The 18811-nt window shown below is 40.4% G+C and overlaps 1 protein-coding gene across 1 annotated transcript in view; it reads left to right on the top strand.

The window, feature by feature from the left end:
- PHEX (phosphate regulating endopeptidase X-linked) overlaps nt 1–18811 on the top strand; it is a 192516-nt gene that overhangs the window by 154025 nt on the left and 19680 nt on the right. Inside the window, exon 16 of the mRNA XM_061178566.1 lies at nt 13179–13233. Within this exon, the coding sequence (XP_061034549.1) occupies nt 13179–13233 (55 nt within the window). The remainder of the gene's footprint in view (nt 1–13178; nt 13234–18811) is intronic.

The following is an 18811-nucleotide window of genomic DNA, read 5'->3' on the forward strand; positions in this document are numbered from 1 at the left end:
CGCTGACATCTTGACAGCAACCGCTTGAGAGACCCTGAGACAGACCACACAAATAAGCTGTTTCCGAATTCTTGACCCAGAGAAACTGTGAGATAGTAAATGTTTATTGTTTTGAGCCACTATGTTTTGGGATACTTTGTTATATAGCAAGAGATAAGTAATACAGACATTACAACTTCCCAGGTACTGAGTTCAGTGCTAGGTTTTTAATATGGTATGGTGTAGTGGTTAAGAGTGTGGGCTTTGATTTTGAATCCTGGCTTGGCCACTAATAACTTGCAACCTTGGGCACGTTACTTAACTTCTTTAAGCCTCAGTTTAATGATCTATAAAATGGAGATAATAGTAATGACTATCCTATAGGGTTGTCGTGAAGATTAAAGGTGATAACATATACAAAATGCTTGGAAGAGAAACTGGTTTGTAGTCGGTAGTCAATAAATCTTAGCTGTTAGGATTCCTTGCTTGTGAGACGTGGGGAGAGACAGACTTGTTACCAGTCATTTATAAGGCACCATGGTGAGTGTGCAGCAGAAGGCTGTGCAGTGCATCCTGGGAGCCACAGAGCAGTGTTAATTATCTAGGGGAGTGAAGGTTGGCTTCACAGTGAAAATGGCATTTGAGTGGGCTTTGAAAGGAGAACAATTCTGTAGGCAGCGTAGGTAGGTTGGGACATGCAGAAGTACTGGCTGGTGCAAAGGCAACACGCGCGGAGCGTGGAGCAGGAACGGGCGGTGAGATGGGCACAGTTGCTGGGGCACAGACTGCGTGTGGTAGACGGGGGATGGGGCGAGAAGGCATGATGGGAGATGAAATGTAGACGAAGTAGATGAGGACCTTGTAAGCCATATTGAGGAACAGGCCATAGGGAACTGGTATAGTTTTCTTTGAGAGGCAAGAAACTTCATTTTTGGTTCCTTGGTCTTAGTCTTACAGATCATGGCTCGGAGAGGGGAAAGATTGAGGCCCCTACGCCAGCTAGGAGTTTGGCAGGTGGTTCAAGAGAAGGATGGGGAGGGTCTAAACCTAGGCAGTGGCAGTGGTGAGGGGAAATAGGGAGTGGGTAAGTTAAATCCCAAAAGATTGTTCTCAAATAATTGTGTAGTGATGATACAGGTAGTTTCCCAACTTTTCCGCTGATGCTTTGAAGGACTCCCGTAAAATGGAGAGTGTAATTGTTCTGTGCAGCTGTTCTTCACTGAGAACCATTAATGTGCCAAGCATTGTGCTGGATACTTTAACGTATATTATCTCAATCTTCACAGTAGGTCTATAAGCTTGGTATTGTGGGCCATTTTACAGAAGAGGAAACTGAAGCTCAGGGAGGCCAAGTAACGTGCGGAAGAGCACACAACTAGTAAGTTGCGGAGATGGGAGTGTAACCCAGCTTCTCTGATTACATGCTCTTAGTCTTCAGCCTACACTGTTCAACGCCAGATAAGAAATGCGAGAATTACATGAAATGACACATGTGAACACACTGTGAAAAAGTTGAAAGCATGGTATAATTGTATGTTAGAGTAATCATTGTATTCTGCCCTCACCCATGTGGTGGGGGATTGTTTGTTTGGTGTGGAAACAAGATATTACAGGATGTGGGGACTGCCGGGGATGAGGATCAGAAGGTCAGGTGGTCTCCAGGTCTTGCTGATTTCATGGCTTAAAGGGCTGTCGCATCAAGCAGCAGTTGATTATTGCCATCTCTAAGAGTGCTGTTCTCTGCAAGCCCTTTGGCTATGCCCATGATCTTCTTCCATCCTTGGATTCCGATGGGGTGGGGATGTTATTTGAGAGATTTCATAAGCTACCTTAACAAGAATATTTTGAGCTACTCTCCCAAAACGTTTTCCTTCACAAAATTTACTCTGAAATTTAAAAAAATTTTGTTAAGTGAGTTGAAGTTAAGTCATGAGCAAAGTTCAAATAGTTTCCAGAATTGCCACATGATGCACTTAGCAAGGCTGTGGGACACCTGCTACAACTATTTTCAGATGTTCTTGTCCTGGTCTAGTCAAGGACTCTGGACGTCCTAATACAGCCCCATGTCTCTGAGGCCTGAGCAAGGAGGCGGCTGAGAATGACATTCTGGGTAGTGCCACCGAGGGACAAGCTGCCTTTAAGTGGGAAGCCCTGCAATCTCATGGCATTCCTGTAACTGGTGAGTCCCAGGACCGATGCCTGGAGGGACGCATTTACCACCTGCTGTGCACTTGTGAAAACACTCTCGTGGGGCAGGACGCATGCTGTTTCCAGACAGAGGACTGGGCAGGTTCGCTGCAGGGCTGGTAGCAGAAAGCACAGAATGGTTTTCAGGGTCAGTTTGACTCAAGAGGTGGGGTGTGAGTGGGACACACACTGGGAGCGACCTGGATGTGAGCCCGAGTGAGGAGAGCATCAGGAAGCTGGAAAAGAGCCACGGTCAGGGAGTCAGGGAACAATCTCACTGATTTGTCTTGAAGGTCACAGTCTCACTTGTCCTCCCTTGAAAAAAATCAGTTGTCTTTAACCCTTATTACAAAAGTAGTTCATATTTATTGTGGAAAATCTAGAAAATTTTAGATAAGCTAAAAATATTTTTAAAGTTAATCATAATTTAAGAATAGCTACAGTTAATAATTTTGTTGAATCTCTCTCAAACTTATGTTTATCTACATACTTAAAAATTGAAATTAACTATGGACTCATCCAGTTAAACTGTTTTTTCCCACTGAAAGTTGTAACAAGTATTTTTTTCATTTGTTACATATTCTTCTAAGTTACCATGCAAGAGTATTCCACCAAATAAAAGCACCTTAATTTCTTTAATTTCCTACGGAAAGACATTAAGGCTGTTCCACTATTGTTAAAAAAAACCCCAAAACTCTGTGATGAGTTTTGCGGCTAAGTCTTTGTGCAAATCTGAGACTATCCTTTAGGGTAGATTCCTAGATGTGGAGGAATTGCTGAGTCAAATGGTACGCTCAATTTAAGAGATTTAAAAATACATATTATCCTACTTCTCTTGAGAAAAGTGGTACCAATTTATATTTTCACTAACAATAGATGAGTTGGTTTTCTTTTACCATCGTAAAAGATACTGTTGGGCGTTATAAAGATACTGTTGGAGGAGATGAATAAAGAGACTCAGTTTTTTTCTTTTTTTTTTTTTGGTCTAATTGATAAGGGGAAAATGTTAGTCACATTTTCATTCTCGAGACCATTATCTCACCCCAGATATGGCTCAGTGACCCCACACAGGCATTTGTTGAGCATCTGCTGTTTTCCCAGGCCTGAACTGAACATCACTTCCTCTAGTGTCAGTTTTGAACACCTAGGACAGCAATTGTGTGCATGAAAGGACTTGCTGGTACGTGAGTAGAATATGAGATACTGAGCTGCATAGTGTTTCTCAAAGTGTGGCCCCCGGATCGGCAGCATCAGTCAGCATCACCTGTGATAAATGGGCTTTACCTGGTCCCATCCCTGGGGGTGCGCCCAGCAATTTATGTTTTAGGAAGATTTTAACCATCAAACCTCCACTAGATGCTGAAATTCGAGAACTGCTGAGCTATAAAATTGCAGTTCAAATGCAAAAGAGGTCAAACTTGGTTGGGTAAAGGTAAGGAGGCTAACTTGTCCTGGTTTGCCTGGGACTGTCCCAATTTTAGCACTGAAAGCTCCACATCCCAGGAGCCCTTGAGGCCTGGGCAGACAGGGATGGTTGGTTACGCTGGTAAAGAAGAAGAGGTTCTCTTTGTTGCAGCCTGGAGGTAATTCTGGCAGGAAAAGAATAGAAGAGCCAGAAGAGAAGATTTCAAGATGGAGGGCAGATTTTAGAAGCTGCTTTCAGCTTGTCAGTTCTAGGCTGATAGATATGGTGGCAGGAGGTTACCTGCAGGAAGCCGGCAGATGGCTAGGGCATCTTGCTGGATCCCTTGATATGAGTCACAGCTGTTAGAACTTGATATTTTCTGGAAAGGGGAGGGTTGGCATTCACCAAATTACTGCAAGATGCCAAATTGAAAAAAAAGCCACTATTAATCTTAGCAGTGAGATGACAATGAAATCCCTTTACAGTAAAAAACATAACCAAAAGTGCTTTGTAATTGCAGCAATTTCCATGTCCCTACTGATGGCCCCCTAGATTCTAGAAGAATGGTATCCGGCTTATCTGATTATAAGAACTAATCCTGAATAAGATGTAGCACTCGTTCTCTCTTAGAGTGAGCATTCATCCTGGATTTTCCAAAGCAGTTGCAATTAAAACTATTTTTGTCCTTTTGTACAATCATGATTTATAAGCCGTGTAAAATTTCAGTTTTGAAAGAATAGTCTGCAAAATTGTAATAAAAATATCATACGTTACAAGCACAGTGTTGAGGAGCAGTGAAGAGAGGAGAATGAGACAGGAGGGCTGATGTATATACATCAGTTATTTTTCCTAAACCAAGATTTCTGAACTTGTTTGCATATTCGAATCATCTGGGGAACTTTTAAAACATACTGCTGCTCAGGGCTCCATCCCAGACACTGTGACTTGATAGGTCTGGGACAGGGGCTTGGACATGGGTATATTTTTAAAAACCTCCCCAAGGGATTCTAATGTACAGTTGGGGTTGAGAATCCTTATTCTGATCTAAGCCAGTGGGTCTCAACTAGGATGCACCAAAGTAACTGGGGGCCTGTTGAAAACTCTGGACCCTACTGATCTTACGAATTTTTTACCCATTAGCGTACACGTGTGTACAGATAACCCCTTTCCCAAAACACGCCTATGCATCTACTCCCATGTATCCAGTGTTTCTTTACTGACTTTAAAAGACATTTCAATTAAAAATACACTTTTAGAGAGCTTTGGTATCAGTTCACCTTCCTGTTTAGATTTTGCAAAATGGAATTTTTTTCTAGTTACGTCCTTTCCCCCTCACTGGATTGTAGGTTCTTTGAGGACATTTGTATGTTCAAAACTTACCTGTGTGGCTTGGAACATCATAGGTGCTCAGTAAATGTTAGTGGTCACTGGTTATTTATGCATCATCATAACCAAACCAAACTTCTCCCAGTAGTTTTTATGATGGTATTTAAATATATTAACATCTCCAAAATTAGGGTCATAAACTATGTTCACGTAGTGAACTGTAGAACTTGGAGCTATTAGGCAGGATAAGTAAAATAAACAAGTCAGCAGAATTAACTACAAGTGAATCTCACCAAGAAGTATAATAATGTTGCTAAGATGGTACATCAGCAGTAAGCCTTGGAATGTAGATTGATACATGGATTAGTTCAGTAATATAAGCATATACTTAAGGCTTTTGAAAATAACTGTCATGACATGTACTAGAATAAAGTCACATTAATACACCAATAAATCCATGCAAAAGACCAAGCATTCTGTTATTTGACAAGACTAATAATATAATACAATGTATTGATACAGTCAGCCCCTCAATAAAAGTATCACAAACACCCATAGTGATACACACTCAATGGAAAACCCAAGTACCTCTCTGGGGAAAGCACCTACAGCAAATATGGAAACAGATTTAATTAAACAGTTGAGTGTGCACATTGGCCTACACATTCTCAAGCCCATTGGATTCTCCTTTAGAACCTCCCCCCTGTCAACTTCTTTTGGACTGAATTTACTTTGTCATTGGCCCCTGGCTGTGCCAATTCTGCCCCCGAGGCCGCTGGAGAGATCCTAACTGAACAAATTCAAATAATGCCACTTCCTTCAAAGGAGTCAAAAGAAAGACTGAATTTAAGAGTGAACTGCTCCCAAATTTAGATGGAGTTCGAGTTGCCTTGCACCATACAGTTGGCCCTCCATATCTACAGGTTTCATCCGAAGGTTCAACCAGCCGAGGATTGAATTCCACCCTTGGGTATGGAGGGTATTAGTAAATTTTCAAAAGTTTGATGGAGAGAAAGGGAAGAAGCAGGTGCTCTGGGTTTCGAAGACTGGTATTGAAAGTTGGAGGCCTCCCATCTTGTTAAATCTGACCAAACATGGAAACAACGTGTTTCCAGTCTGACTACAGTTGTCTTAAAATAATCACCATTTGTAAGTGTCAATATATAAAAAACAAAACGCAAAACTTACAAATGACAAACGTTGGAAGAAAATGCTTTCAAAATACTTGCCACATGATAACTTTCTTGAACCATACACTTACGGATATGGAACTTAAAATTAACGTGGCAGGGCTTCCCTGGTGGCGCAGTGGTTGAGAATCTGCCTGCCAATGCAGGGGACACGGGTTCGAGCCCTGGTCTGGGAAGATCCCACATGCCGCGGAGCAACTGGGCCCGTGAGCCACAATTACTGAGCCTGCGCGTCTGGAGCCTGTGCTCCGCAACGAGAGGCCGCGAGAGTGAGAGGCCCGCGCACCGCGATGAAGAGTGGCCCCCGCTTTCCGCAACTGGAGAAAGCCCTCGCACAAAAACGAAGACCCAACACAGCCATAAATAAATAAATAAATAATTAAAAAAAAATTAATGTGGCAATTATGTGAAAGCATACAAAGAATGTAGGGAAAAGAGATTATCTTCATTCAGTATTGTTAGGACCAAAGGACTCTGATCTAAATCAGTATTTTGTGTGATTTTCTCTTTGTAGCATATGCCATAAAACCATAAAAGGGAAAATATCCTACTTTTATGCCTTGGTGGTACGGAGGGCTAAGAGGACATAGGGTGATGGAATTTGCATGGAGCTGGGCAGAGCTTTTCATCTTGTTAATATTTGCATTCTGATTAAGAGTTTATTGAAAAAAATGTGCAAACTTCAAAACCGCACTAGCTCGGCCATGATTGTAAGGGAATGGAACCAACAGAGTACCTAATCTAGAAGGTAAAGGAAAACCGGAGCTTGAATAATGGAACATAGCCCTATTCTGGTATTGAATATGGAAACTTCAAGAAGTAGCGCATTGGTAGTACTAATAGTGTCGTGTAATGTTTTAGACTTTGGCTAACACGCACTCATAGTTATAGGTAATGTTTAACCCAAGTCACCATTTAGAGTTTCACAGAGTGCAGATTCCATTCACTCAACAAATATTTATTGAGTGCTTACCACGTGCCAGGCATTGTTCTGGAGATATTGCAGTGAGAGAACGGTAAAAATAAAAGTCCTTTTGTTATGGAGCTTGCATTCCAGTTGGGGAAAGACAGACAATACTTTATAAAGGATAAGTAAAATTTAGAGTATCATAGATGGTGGTATTATGACGAGATACAAAGCAAGAAAGGGGGGTAGAATACTACTTTCCTCCTTTAAAAAGCACTAGGGAAGGCCTTAGTGAGAAGGAGGTGACATTTGAGTAAATATCTGAAGCTAGTTTTGTACGTAGTAGTGGGAAGTTCTGGGCTGGGGGGAGAGGGGTGGGAAAAAAGGGAAATTATTAATTTTTTTCCCATCTCTCCATACAGTTTGAACTCTATCCCTGAGGATATATGTTTGTTTTCTTAGGTCTGAGCTGTGGGACAATGGGCTAATTTTGTTTTTTTTTCTCTATATTTGCCTATACTAAAAACCCTAATTAATGTGATTTTACACTAGTAAAATGGACGCTGAAACCCAGACACACTGAAGCATTTAACTTTTCCTGGAAAGATACAGCTACAGTTAGGATATAACTTTATGACTTTAAAGACCAACTAGGTGAACCTGACCCACTGAATGTGATCAGTTGTTTCGTAGTTGTGTCCTAAACAAAAGCACTCTATGGTCACCATTTTGCTAAGATTCCAACTAGGTTAGTCAATATTCATTGATAGAGTTATGAGAAACGCCAGTAAAAACAAAAGGCTGACCCAAGTAGAAAGCCTAAAGCAGGCCTTGTGATTTTCCTACATGCAGATTTGAGAAAGAGAATTTTTTGCTACCAAATAGTGAGGTTGTTACAACATATAGATACCAATATTTTCTTTTGTCAGAATTTTAGTGTTTGGAATTATTTAACCACAGTCTGTATTTTTGCTTGAAATAGGAATTTGCTGGTGTTGACAAATGTATGAGCAAAAAACTACTATGTAAGCTTAGTTAACTATAAACTATTTTGGGATAACCTTTAGGAGAAATTTCTGTAATACACACACCTGTTTATCTCTAAAAGAGTTCATTTTATTTTTTAAAATATTTATTTATTTATTTATTTTTGGCTGTGTTGGGGTCTTAGTTGCGGCATGTGGGATCTTTCTTTGTTGCGGCGCACAGGCTTCTCGCTACTTGTGGCGCACAGCCTCCAGAGCGCACAGGCTCAGTAGTTGTGGCGCATGGGCTTAGTTGCCCCGCGGCATGTGGGATCTTAGTTTCCCGACCAGGGATCAGACCCGCGTCCCCTGCATTGGAAGGTGGATTCTTAACCACTGGACCACCAGGGAAGTCCCTAAAAGAGTTCATTTTAATTATACAAGTTGATTACCTTTGATTAATCAATATTTAAAACATTACACTTATGTCCAAAGCCCCTTTAACCACCCACCACCCCAAATCCCATTTATCTCCAAGAGGTAAGTAACCACTATGACCACTTTGATGTGTATTTTACAGACCTTTTCTGTGAATTTTCATACATATACTCAAACTGATAGGATAGTTATTTTAAATATATAAATGGCATTTATATATCTATATCTATGCCTTGCTTTATTCCAACAGCATTTCTTAGAGAGTTTCCCATGCTAGAATATGGAGACCTGCCTCTTTCTTTTCATTTGCTGCACAGCAGTCCATAATATGGTTATACCATCATTAACTCATTCCCCTCCTGTTGAACATCTAGGTTGTTGCACACTTTTCTCAGTTACAGCAATGCAGCAATAAAGATATTTAGCCATGACACCACAGTGCATGAGAGCCAGTGATTGGGCAGTGGTTCTTGAAGTGTGGTTCCCAAACCATCAGCATCACATCACAGGGGAACTTGTTAGTGATGCAAATTCCTAGCCACCTCTCTGGACCTACTGACTCAGAAACTCTGAGGGTGAGGCCCAGCAATCTGTATTTCAGTAAGTCCTCCAGGTGATTCTGATGCATGACAAAATTTGAGAACCGCTGGTGGGAATATATATGTGTACATATACACATAGATGTGTACATACGTAGTCAGTTCTGCTATAATGCGACATGTGGTCCTAAATATCACTGCACTATGCAAAACTGTGCAATAAAAGCCACGAGGCTTATGGGACAAATGGCGTTGGGGCACAACAATAAAAAACTATCAGTGACACGTGAAAACAAAAGCTAGGAGCCTAATAAAAACGACAGCGCGGTTTTACACATGTTAAATGGGTAAATACATAAATGCTGCAGTAAATATGGTGCTTTCCCTTAAAAAAAAGACCTGAAGTTTGCTTGGGGAAGTTGGCATTGGAGGGCTTACAGCTTGTGAGTTACTGTGAAGTGGTGGAAGGAGGTTTATCTGAAAAGTTTTAACACCAGGTGTGGATGGGTAGGGCTTCTAACACATGGGGGACGGAGGTAGCTGGTCCATGTTGGGATGTGTGCATTTTGTGTACTCTCAAGCAGCTCAGTTCATTTGGGTGCCATTTTCTGCTTTCATCTAGCATTTCTCATGGACAAAATTGCGCATAAGAAAATGTGAAATTGGAGTTATGTTCCAGTCTTTTCCCTGATATTTCAATCATGTTGGAACAAATTTACCTTTTCAGTACAAGCGTTATAGCAGACCTGACTCTATATACCTATGCATACATTTACACATGTAGTACACATAAAAGGACTCATACATGACAGAATGCTGTATTTACACTTAATATTCTTTTTGCTTAATAATATCTCTTAGAGCCTTTTCCTTATCAGCATGCAGTTACTCATTTTTTAAAATGGCATTTAAAGCATTAAGAGATGACTAAATTGCTTTCCAAAATGCTTGCAAGAATTTATATTCCCACCAACATGCTTCCTACACCCTGGCCAGTATTACGTATTATTAAATTTATGAATTTTTGCCAGTCCGATAGTTAAATTTCTCTTTCCTCCCTCTCCTTCCCTCTCTCCTATCTCTCTTGTTCATATGTATGCGTACACATATACACACACACACTTAACATTGTGAGGAATGTCTCCCATAAATATACCGATAGAAAAAGGAGCTTGGAAAGTGTGAAATAGGTGGTGAGGCAGTGCTGAAACGGGAAGAAGAGGAGATAAAATGGATATGCAAGAAAAGATAAGAAAAGCCTATTAAAAAGGGAGAGGAAAAGAAAGAGAATTCACTTTCCATTTATTTAATTATTTTTCGCTTCTACCTTTGCTAAATAGAACTCATTCGCTTTATGAGATAAGATATTGAGTTGGCCCTGTTGGGATTTGATCTATCACTCTCGCCAGTTGACATCTCCAAAAATGCAGCTTAAACAGTTAATCCATTCACTTCAGCAAAATGGTCCTAAGGGCATCAGATTCTTCTGTTGATCAGTGTTGGGTTCCATGGCCCTGACAAGCTGCGAAGATACAGCTGATCAGGGGAGTGTGATGGCTGCGGTCTGCGAGTCTGGGGCCTCTAACAGCAACAGCGGCAGAAAGGAGGCTCATGCAGGTGGCAGATGTTTTCCTGTAAAGGGGTTGGCAATGGGCATAAATGCTTCCAGCTGGGCACATTACCAAGCAGGAAAGCCATAATGATTTAATAATTAAGTCACATTGGTCTATGATCATTGTTCTTATTAGGAAATATCATTGCTTTTTGATGATATATTATGTGAGACAGAATTTTCATATAAACACTGTGATTTGCATATATATGTAATATATATTTGCATATATATATTCAAGTCAGAATGACTTACTGAAAGTAATCACCAAAAAGATGATGGAATATTGATGTAAAGATGCCAAAGATATTTAAGAAAATGTGGAAATTATGAAGATGAATATGACATTGCCCCTCCAGAGTCAGATGCATTTTCCTTTATGTGAAAGCAGCGGGAAGAGAGAGGACTACTAGCTGGATCCAGCTCTGTTTTACAATTAGGTTTTTGCACCCTGAAATCTCAAACTATGATATTATTTAAAAAATATAAATAGTATATGTATATGAATTACATAGAATTAATATTTCACTTCTAAATTAAGAATGTGCTTTCCTACTGTCACTTCTCGTAGTGTCCTGTCTTGGAGGAGAGGTAGACAGATTGTTGAGAGGGAGAGAGGGAAGAGAAAACATTTGAACTCATAAAAGAGCTTTTAGTCTCCAGGGGCTTTGAGCAGTGGCTCTGGAGCAGGCAAGGATGTTGCAGAAGGTATCTCTCTCTCTCTCATTTTTTTTGTTACTATTCTTTGCATTCCCAGTTGTGATGGCTTGTAAGTGCGGCTCCTAGGATCAACCCCAGGGTACAAAATTTAGTGGCGAGTTGAAATGGCAAAGCAAAGCAAGGCATTTCTCCCACTCATCTGCACCCAGGGCCAGCTACTCATAATTTGTGGGGCTTAGTACAAAATGAAAATATGGGGACCTCTTTTTCAGAAAGCAGGAAAAAGTGCTGTAAAGGGGCTAAAATATATAGCTTTGTCCTGTCTTCTACAGCCTCTCTTTCTCTAGACTTGTCACAGTATTTTTTATTTGCTATTTAATACCATTGTAAGTTGTAAGAAAAATTAAAAATTTAAATCATCAGCGTAATTTTACCATTCATCTTTATATTGTGCAATGCCAAAACAAATACAGATATAAGAACTTTTTTTAAAACAATATTTATTTATTTGGTTGCTCTGGGTCTTAGTTGCGTCAGGTGGGCTCCTTAGTTGCGGCTCGAGGGCTCCTTAGTTGTGGCTCGCCAGCTCCTTAGTTGCAGCACGTGGGTGCCTTAGTTGTGGCAGGCGGGCTCCTTAGTTGCGGCTCACAGGCTTCTTAGTTGCAGCTTGAGGGCTCCTTAATTGTGGCTCGCCAGCTCCTTAGTTGCAGCATGTGGGCTCCTTAGTTGTGGCACGCAGCCTCCTTAGTTGAGGCATGCGAACTCTTAGTTGCAGCATGCATGTGGGATCTAGTTCCCTGACCAGGGATCGAACCCAGGCCCCCTGCATTGGGAGCATGGAGTCTTATCCACTGTGCCACCAGGGGAGTCCCCAGATATAAGAACTTTTAACTGAGATGTGGAATTGATGAAATTGTAGTTTGTATTTTCTAGCTTGTACATGGGTATGTATTTTCTTCTTGCCAGAACAGTGGAAACACTGCATAAAACTAACTCAGTTGGTTTTACTTCATTTCTTATATACATGTACATTCTACCAACACTCTCTACCTTTGGCTTACTGATGAGTAAGAAAGGACTGAAAGGAAAAGAAACTATGGGTCATCCTGTCTTTCCCTTTCCTTCTACGCCATCATTTCGGTATATGTGGTTGACTGATACAGGAGTAAGAAAGAGTATGACAGAGTTCCTTGGCCATTCATGTTTCTTAGAATGCCACTGCTGCCCTTTGGTGATCAAAGCAAATTCTGCTTCCAACAGAAAGAGCCCCATGAGAGCTGTCAGAGCTCCCACATACTCAGCCCTAGATGTAACATGCTTACCTTGTACTTGTTTTGAGTCTTGCTGAATTCGCACATATTGTGGGTCTACTGGAGTTCTGCGCTCCCAGGGAGCATCTTGGATGCTGCGTGCAAATGGAGCATAAAAGGAACCGTGGACAGGAATATTTTGCATGGCTGCTTTGCTCACACGCATGCTTTCTTGTCCCCTTGGTCTCCACTTCCAAAATCACATTCAAACATAAATTTATTAAGCATTTCATACAGTGACAGCAGAGCATTAATTCCATTGCAGGGTCCTTCTGCACGGGGGCCCTGTGTGACTGCATTGGTTGTGTGCCCATGAAGCTGGCCCTTTCTGTATCAGGGGAAGCCGCAAGACAGCTGGAAGCCTCTTGCATGTGCTGTTTATGAAGGAACCCAGTTCACAGCAGCTTGGACACTGCCAATAGTGTATCCATGCAAAATAGTTTCCTTGAAACTGATGGAATGCACTGATTTCAAACTCAGTTGAATTAATATCATCTTAGAGATAGTTGGATCTCTTAGAGGGGTCCCAGCTCCATGAGGAGTACCTTTAAGATGGGCCTTTGGAACTTCAGTGCCAAAGCTAGAACCAGATACTCATCATTAAATCAATCCCTACATCCCTTACAATTTTGTTTGTTTGTTTGTTTATCTTTCTCCCAGGATTTCCAGCAGGAGAGCTCCAGAAGCCTTTCTTTTGGGGAACAGAATATCCTCGGTAAGTAAACTAATAAAGAAACCAGTTACTGACAAGTAACGAAGAACGTGATGTTTTGGCAGAGCATAGAATATAAAGTCAAAGAAACAAAGCCAGTGGTTGTTCAGCAAAAAGAAGGCATGGAACCTGGCATGGGTCGGCCCCACTCTCGCCATGTTAGGTATTTGTTTACTGATTCTTGTTGCCAGAGTGTATGACTGGGTAGGAAAGCCAACCTACACACAGGTAGCTTTCATTTTTTATGCATTTGTTCACTTATGCATTGACTCATACTAGAAAAATGTGGACCTTGAAGGATTGTTAGGATTCGAATTGATGGTGATGGGTCCAATACAGTTCCAGATGGAAGAAACAACGTGAGAAAAGGAAAGAAAATTGCTTTTCAAATAGCAAAGAGTCTGGTTTGGCTGGTCCAAGTGTGATTCCTCCATCTTCCAAACAAGCAAAGTCGCATTTCTTGGACCATTCATCCATAGTCACATCTCCTCCTTTTTTTTTTTTTTTTTTTGAATTTTATTTTATTTATTTTTTTATACAGCAGGTTCTTATTAGTTATCCATTTTATACATATTAGTGTATATATGTCAATCCCAATCTCCCAGTTCGTCACACCACCACCACCCCCTGGCCACTTTCCCCCCTTGGTGTCCATACGTTTGTTCTCTACATCTGTGTCTCTATTTCTGCCCTGCAAACCGGTTCATCTGTACCATTTTTCTAGGTTCCACATATATGTGTTAATATACGATATTTGTTTTTCTCTTTCTGACTTCACTCTGTATGACAGTCTCTAGCTCCATCCATGTCTCTACAAATGACCCAGTTTCGTTCCTTTTTATGGCTGAGTAATATTCCATTGTGTATATGTACCACAACTTCTTTATCCATTCGTCTGTCAATGGGCATTTAGATTGCTTCCATGACCTGGCTATTGTAAATAGTGCTGCAATGAACATTGGGGTGCATGTGTCTTTTTGAATTATGGTTTTCTCTGGGTATATGCCCAGTAGTGGGATTGCTGGGTCATATGGTAGTTCTGTTTTTAGTTTTTTAAGGAACCTCCATACTGTTCTCCATAGTGGCTGTATCAATTTACATTCCCACCAACAGTGCAAGAGGGTTCCCTTTCCTCCACACCCTCTCCAGCATTTGTTGTTTGTAGGTTTTCTGATGATGCCCATTCTAACTGGTGTGAGGTGATACCTCATTGTAGTTTTGATTTACATTTCTCTAATAATTAGTGATGTTGAGCAGCTTTTCATGTGCTTCTTGGCCATCTGTATGCCTTCTTTGGAGACATGTCTATTTAGGTCTTCTGCCCATTTTTGGATTGGGTTGTTTGTTTTTTTCATATTGAGCTTCATGAGCTGTTTATATATTTTGGAGATTAATCCTTTGTCCATTGATTCATTTACAAATATTTTCTCCCATTCTGAGGGTTGTCTTTTCGTCTTGTTTATGGTTTCCTTTGCTTTGCAAAAGCTTTTAAGTTTCATTAGGTCCCATTTGTTTATTTTTGTTTTTATTTCCATTACTCTAGGAGGTGGATCAAAAAAGATCTAGCTGTGATTTATGTCAAAGTGTGTTCTTCCTATGTTTTCCTCTAAGAGTTTTATAGTGTGCAGTCTTACATTTAGGTCTTTAACCCATTTTGAGGTTTTTTTTGTGTATGGTGTTAGGGAGTGTTCTAATTTCATTCTTTTACATGTAGCTGTCCAGTTTTCCCAGCACCACTTATTGAAGAGACTGTCTTTTCTCCATTGTGGATTCTTGCCTCCTTTGTCATAGATTAGTTGACCATAGGTGCGTGGCTTTATCTCTGGGCTTTCTATCCTGTTGCATTGATCTATATTTCTGTTTTTGTGCCAGTCCCATCCTGTCTTGATTACTGTAGCTTTGTAGTACAGTCTGAAGTCGGGCAGTCTGGTTCCTCCAGCTCTGTTTTTTTCCCTCAAACTGCTTCGGCTCTTCTGGGTTTTTTGTGTCTCCATACAAATTTTAAGATTTTCTTGTTCTACTTCTGGAAAAAATGCCATTGGTAATTTGAGAGGGATTGCACTGAATATGTAGATTGCTTCGGGTAGTATAGTCATTTTCACAACATTGATTCTTCCAATCCAGGAACATGGTATTTCTCTCCATCTGTTTGTATCATCTTCAGTTTCGTTCTTCAGTGTCATAGTTTTCAGCATACAGATCTTTTGTCTCCCTAGGTAGGTTTATTCCTAGATATTTTATTCTTCTTGTTGCAGTGGTAAATGGGAGTGTTTCCTTAATTTCTCTTTCAGGTTTTTCCTCATTAGTGTATAGGAATGCAAGAGATTTCTGTGCATTAATTTTGTATCCTGCAACTTTACCAAATCATTGATTAGCTCTAGTAGTTTTCTGGTGGCATCTTTAGGATTCTCTATGTATAGTATCATGTCATCTGCAAACAGTGACAGTTTTACTTCTTCTTTTCCAATTTGTATTCCTTTTATTTCTTTTTCTTCTCTGACTGCTGTGGCTAGGACTTCCAAAACTATGTTGAATAATAGTGGCGAGAGTGGACATCCTTGTCTTGTTCCTGATCTTAGAGGAAATGCTTTCAGTTTTTCACCATTGAGAATGATGTTTGCTGTGGGTTTGTCGTATATGGCCTTTATTATGTTGAGGTAGGTTCCCTCTATGCCCACTTTCTGGAGAGTTTTTATCATAAATGGGTGTTGAATTTTGTCAAAAGCTTTTTCTGCATCTATTGAGATGATCACATGGTTTTTATTCTTCACTTTGTTAATAGGGTGTATCACATTGATTTGCGTATATTGAAGAATCCTTGCATCCCTGGGATAAATCCCACTTGATCATGGTGTATGATCCTTTTAATGTGTTGTTGGATTCTGTTTGCTAGTATTTTGTTGAGGATTTTTGCATCTATATTCATCAGTGATATTGGTCTGTAATTTTCTTTTTTTTGTAGTATCTTTGTCTGGTTTTGGTATCAGGGTGATGGTGGCCTCATAGAATGAGTTTGGGAGTGTTCCTCCCTCTGCTATATTTTGGAAGAGTTTGAGAAGGATGGGTGTTAGCTCTTCTCTAAATGTTTGATAGAGTTCACCTGTGAAGCCATCTGGTCCTGGACTTTTGTTTGTTGGAAGATTTTTAATCACAGTTTCAATTTCATTACTTGAGTCATGTCTCCTTCTGACTCTCCTCTTCTGCCTTTTCCTCCACTTTTTTTTTTTTTTTTTTTTTTAAAGCCAGTTATTACTGTGGGCAACTGGGGCTCATTTTGCTGGGGAACTGTAGAATATGCTTCAGCATGATTCCATCTCAGGAGCAAAGGAGCTGGGGTATTTGTCATCCAACTCACTTTCCATCATTGATTGAGGACTGCCACCAGGTGTATTAACTCCCCGGCGTTGCCCAGCATAGGCCTAGAGGGCTCTGGTGGCCAGAGAAAGCCCTGGGGTGACTAGTTTCAGGTGCTGGCAGTTGGAAGCTGTCAGATTGGTGTGCTTGAAAATGGTGAGTGCCCAGGGACAGCAGCAGGCATCGATAAAGCCTGCTATAGGGAAGCACTATCATTAGCATAAATGAAAATTATCCGTGTGTATTGACCAAATCCATTAATATCATCCCAGGTCTCAGCTGCATAGTTTCATCAGTGTTCAGGTATTTGGAATCAATCTTCTCTATTGTTAAGATTAGAAATTTATATATATTTCCATAAAATTAAAGGTTTAGGCTAAATATTTGCTAAGCTTGCTTCCAGCTAAAAATGTCCTAGAAGTCTTTGATCCTGCTTATCATTAGCGATTTAACTGATCTTCTGTGGTTATATACCTGGACGCTTGGACATAGTCTGGTTGGGTTTTGAATTTATTGATCAATGTATTTGTTTATTGGGTCCACGAGATGATTTTCTGATATAGAAGTCAAAATCATAGAAACTTAGGAAATGTTAGTGTTCAACCTTATGCTGAGTGGGAGAGAGATTTTTATTTTTTTCCTAAGTGTTCTATGTTTGCATTGAAGCCATTCATCCTCTATTAACATACCGATTCAATGAATAATAATTAAGCATCGTTTGGGCACTCAACATTGGAAATGTGGAGATGCTGGAGAGATGGAAATCACAGTCTGGTGAGATGGGTTCCCATACATCCATCTGTTCTAGATGGATTTCCTCCAGAACCAACGAGTGGGTATACTTTCTGCTCACACTGGTGACCTTAGCCCTCCCATGAGTGTTGGGTCTAATTGTGGCGACATCAACAAGCTGAATTATTTCCAGAGGAAAGAATCAGGATTGTAAATGGCCTAAGACAAAATATCCCAAAGTGTGTGTTCCATGAAGTAGTAATAGAGGTGAGTTGTCCTCCCCTTCCCTTTGCTTTGGAGAATCACAGTACTTAGCAGCACAAAAATTCCCAAGAAGTCCTGCCAGAAGTCCCTGAACTCCCCTTTTTCCTGTGTTTTGGGAACTGCTGGTCTAGAATTTATGACTGAAGAGAAAAGAGTTGAAAGAACTTGAGAAGAGAACACTTGAGGGATAAACTCGTAACTGTTTTCACATTTTTGAAGGAGAGTTAAGGTAGCAGAATCATTTACTAAATTTGGGGAGGTCAGAGGGGTGTTTAGAATACCTTAGACCACTACACTAGACCAGTAGATAGAAGAGAGATTCCAGATCAACATTAGGAGCACTGTTTTGTTTAGAACTACTCGAGGAGGGAATGGGCCACCTCAGAAGGGAATGAGCTCCTGGTTATTGGACATGCCTAAGGGGAGAAGTCTTAGGACCATTTGAATGGGTTTTTGTAGACCTCTGCTAAGGAATTGAACTAAGTGACCTTAAAGCTGCCTGTAACTCTGAGATTTTTATGCATTTCCACTTCAGGCATAGAATAGCCTCTACCTGGTGACAGCATGGGCTCATGGTTGCTCCAGACAGCAGTACGGTGGTTTTGTTGTTGACAGCAAATCCTGTGCTTATGTTAAACCCCTCGGGTAGTAAGAACAAAAGAGAAACTGAGTAGGTGGAAAAATTGTCATCTTCCCCATTTTATTTTTGGAAGGCTAGATTTTCTCTGCAGGAGTCTTCTTGTTTCTGGCCAGCAAGTCACATTTTAAAAGGCATACAAGTTTATTTATTTATTTTTATGACATGCTAATTTAAATAACGTCCATTGATAAAACAGAAGATGTGAATTTAGTATTATGAAACATTATCATTGTCAGGCTTAGTCATCTAAAATTACTTTTTCTTTGGCTCTTGTCCAAAAGATTGTGATTATGTAACTGAGAATTGGAACTTGCAATGATTCAATCATTTTCTGAATTCTCTATTACCCTTTGCAAATAGGAAGCTCGTTGGAGCAGTCCCTCTTAAGGGACATTTATTGCAGAGCAGTTGCTATAAGCTTCCATTGTTCATCCCTTAAATTCATCCAGTCAACAGCATTGACCGAGGCTTGTAGAGGACCGAGTACTATTCTCAGCTGAGAGTCCTGGAAAAAATGAAATGTTACAGGCTGCATAGTGATAGCTACTGCTGCAAAAATTAGCACTATGTAAAATTACAAGTTTGTCCCAC

Source organism: Eubalaena glacialis, chromosome X (genome assembly GCF_028564815.1).
Source record: "Eubalaena glacialis isolate mEubGla1 chromosome X, mEubGla1.1.hap2.+ XY, whole genome shotgun sequence".
Taxonomy (NCBI): domain Eukaryota; kingdom Metazoa; phylum Chordata; class Mammalia; order Artiodactyla; family Balaenidae; genus Eubalaena; species Eubalaena glacialis.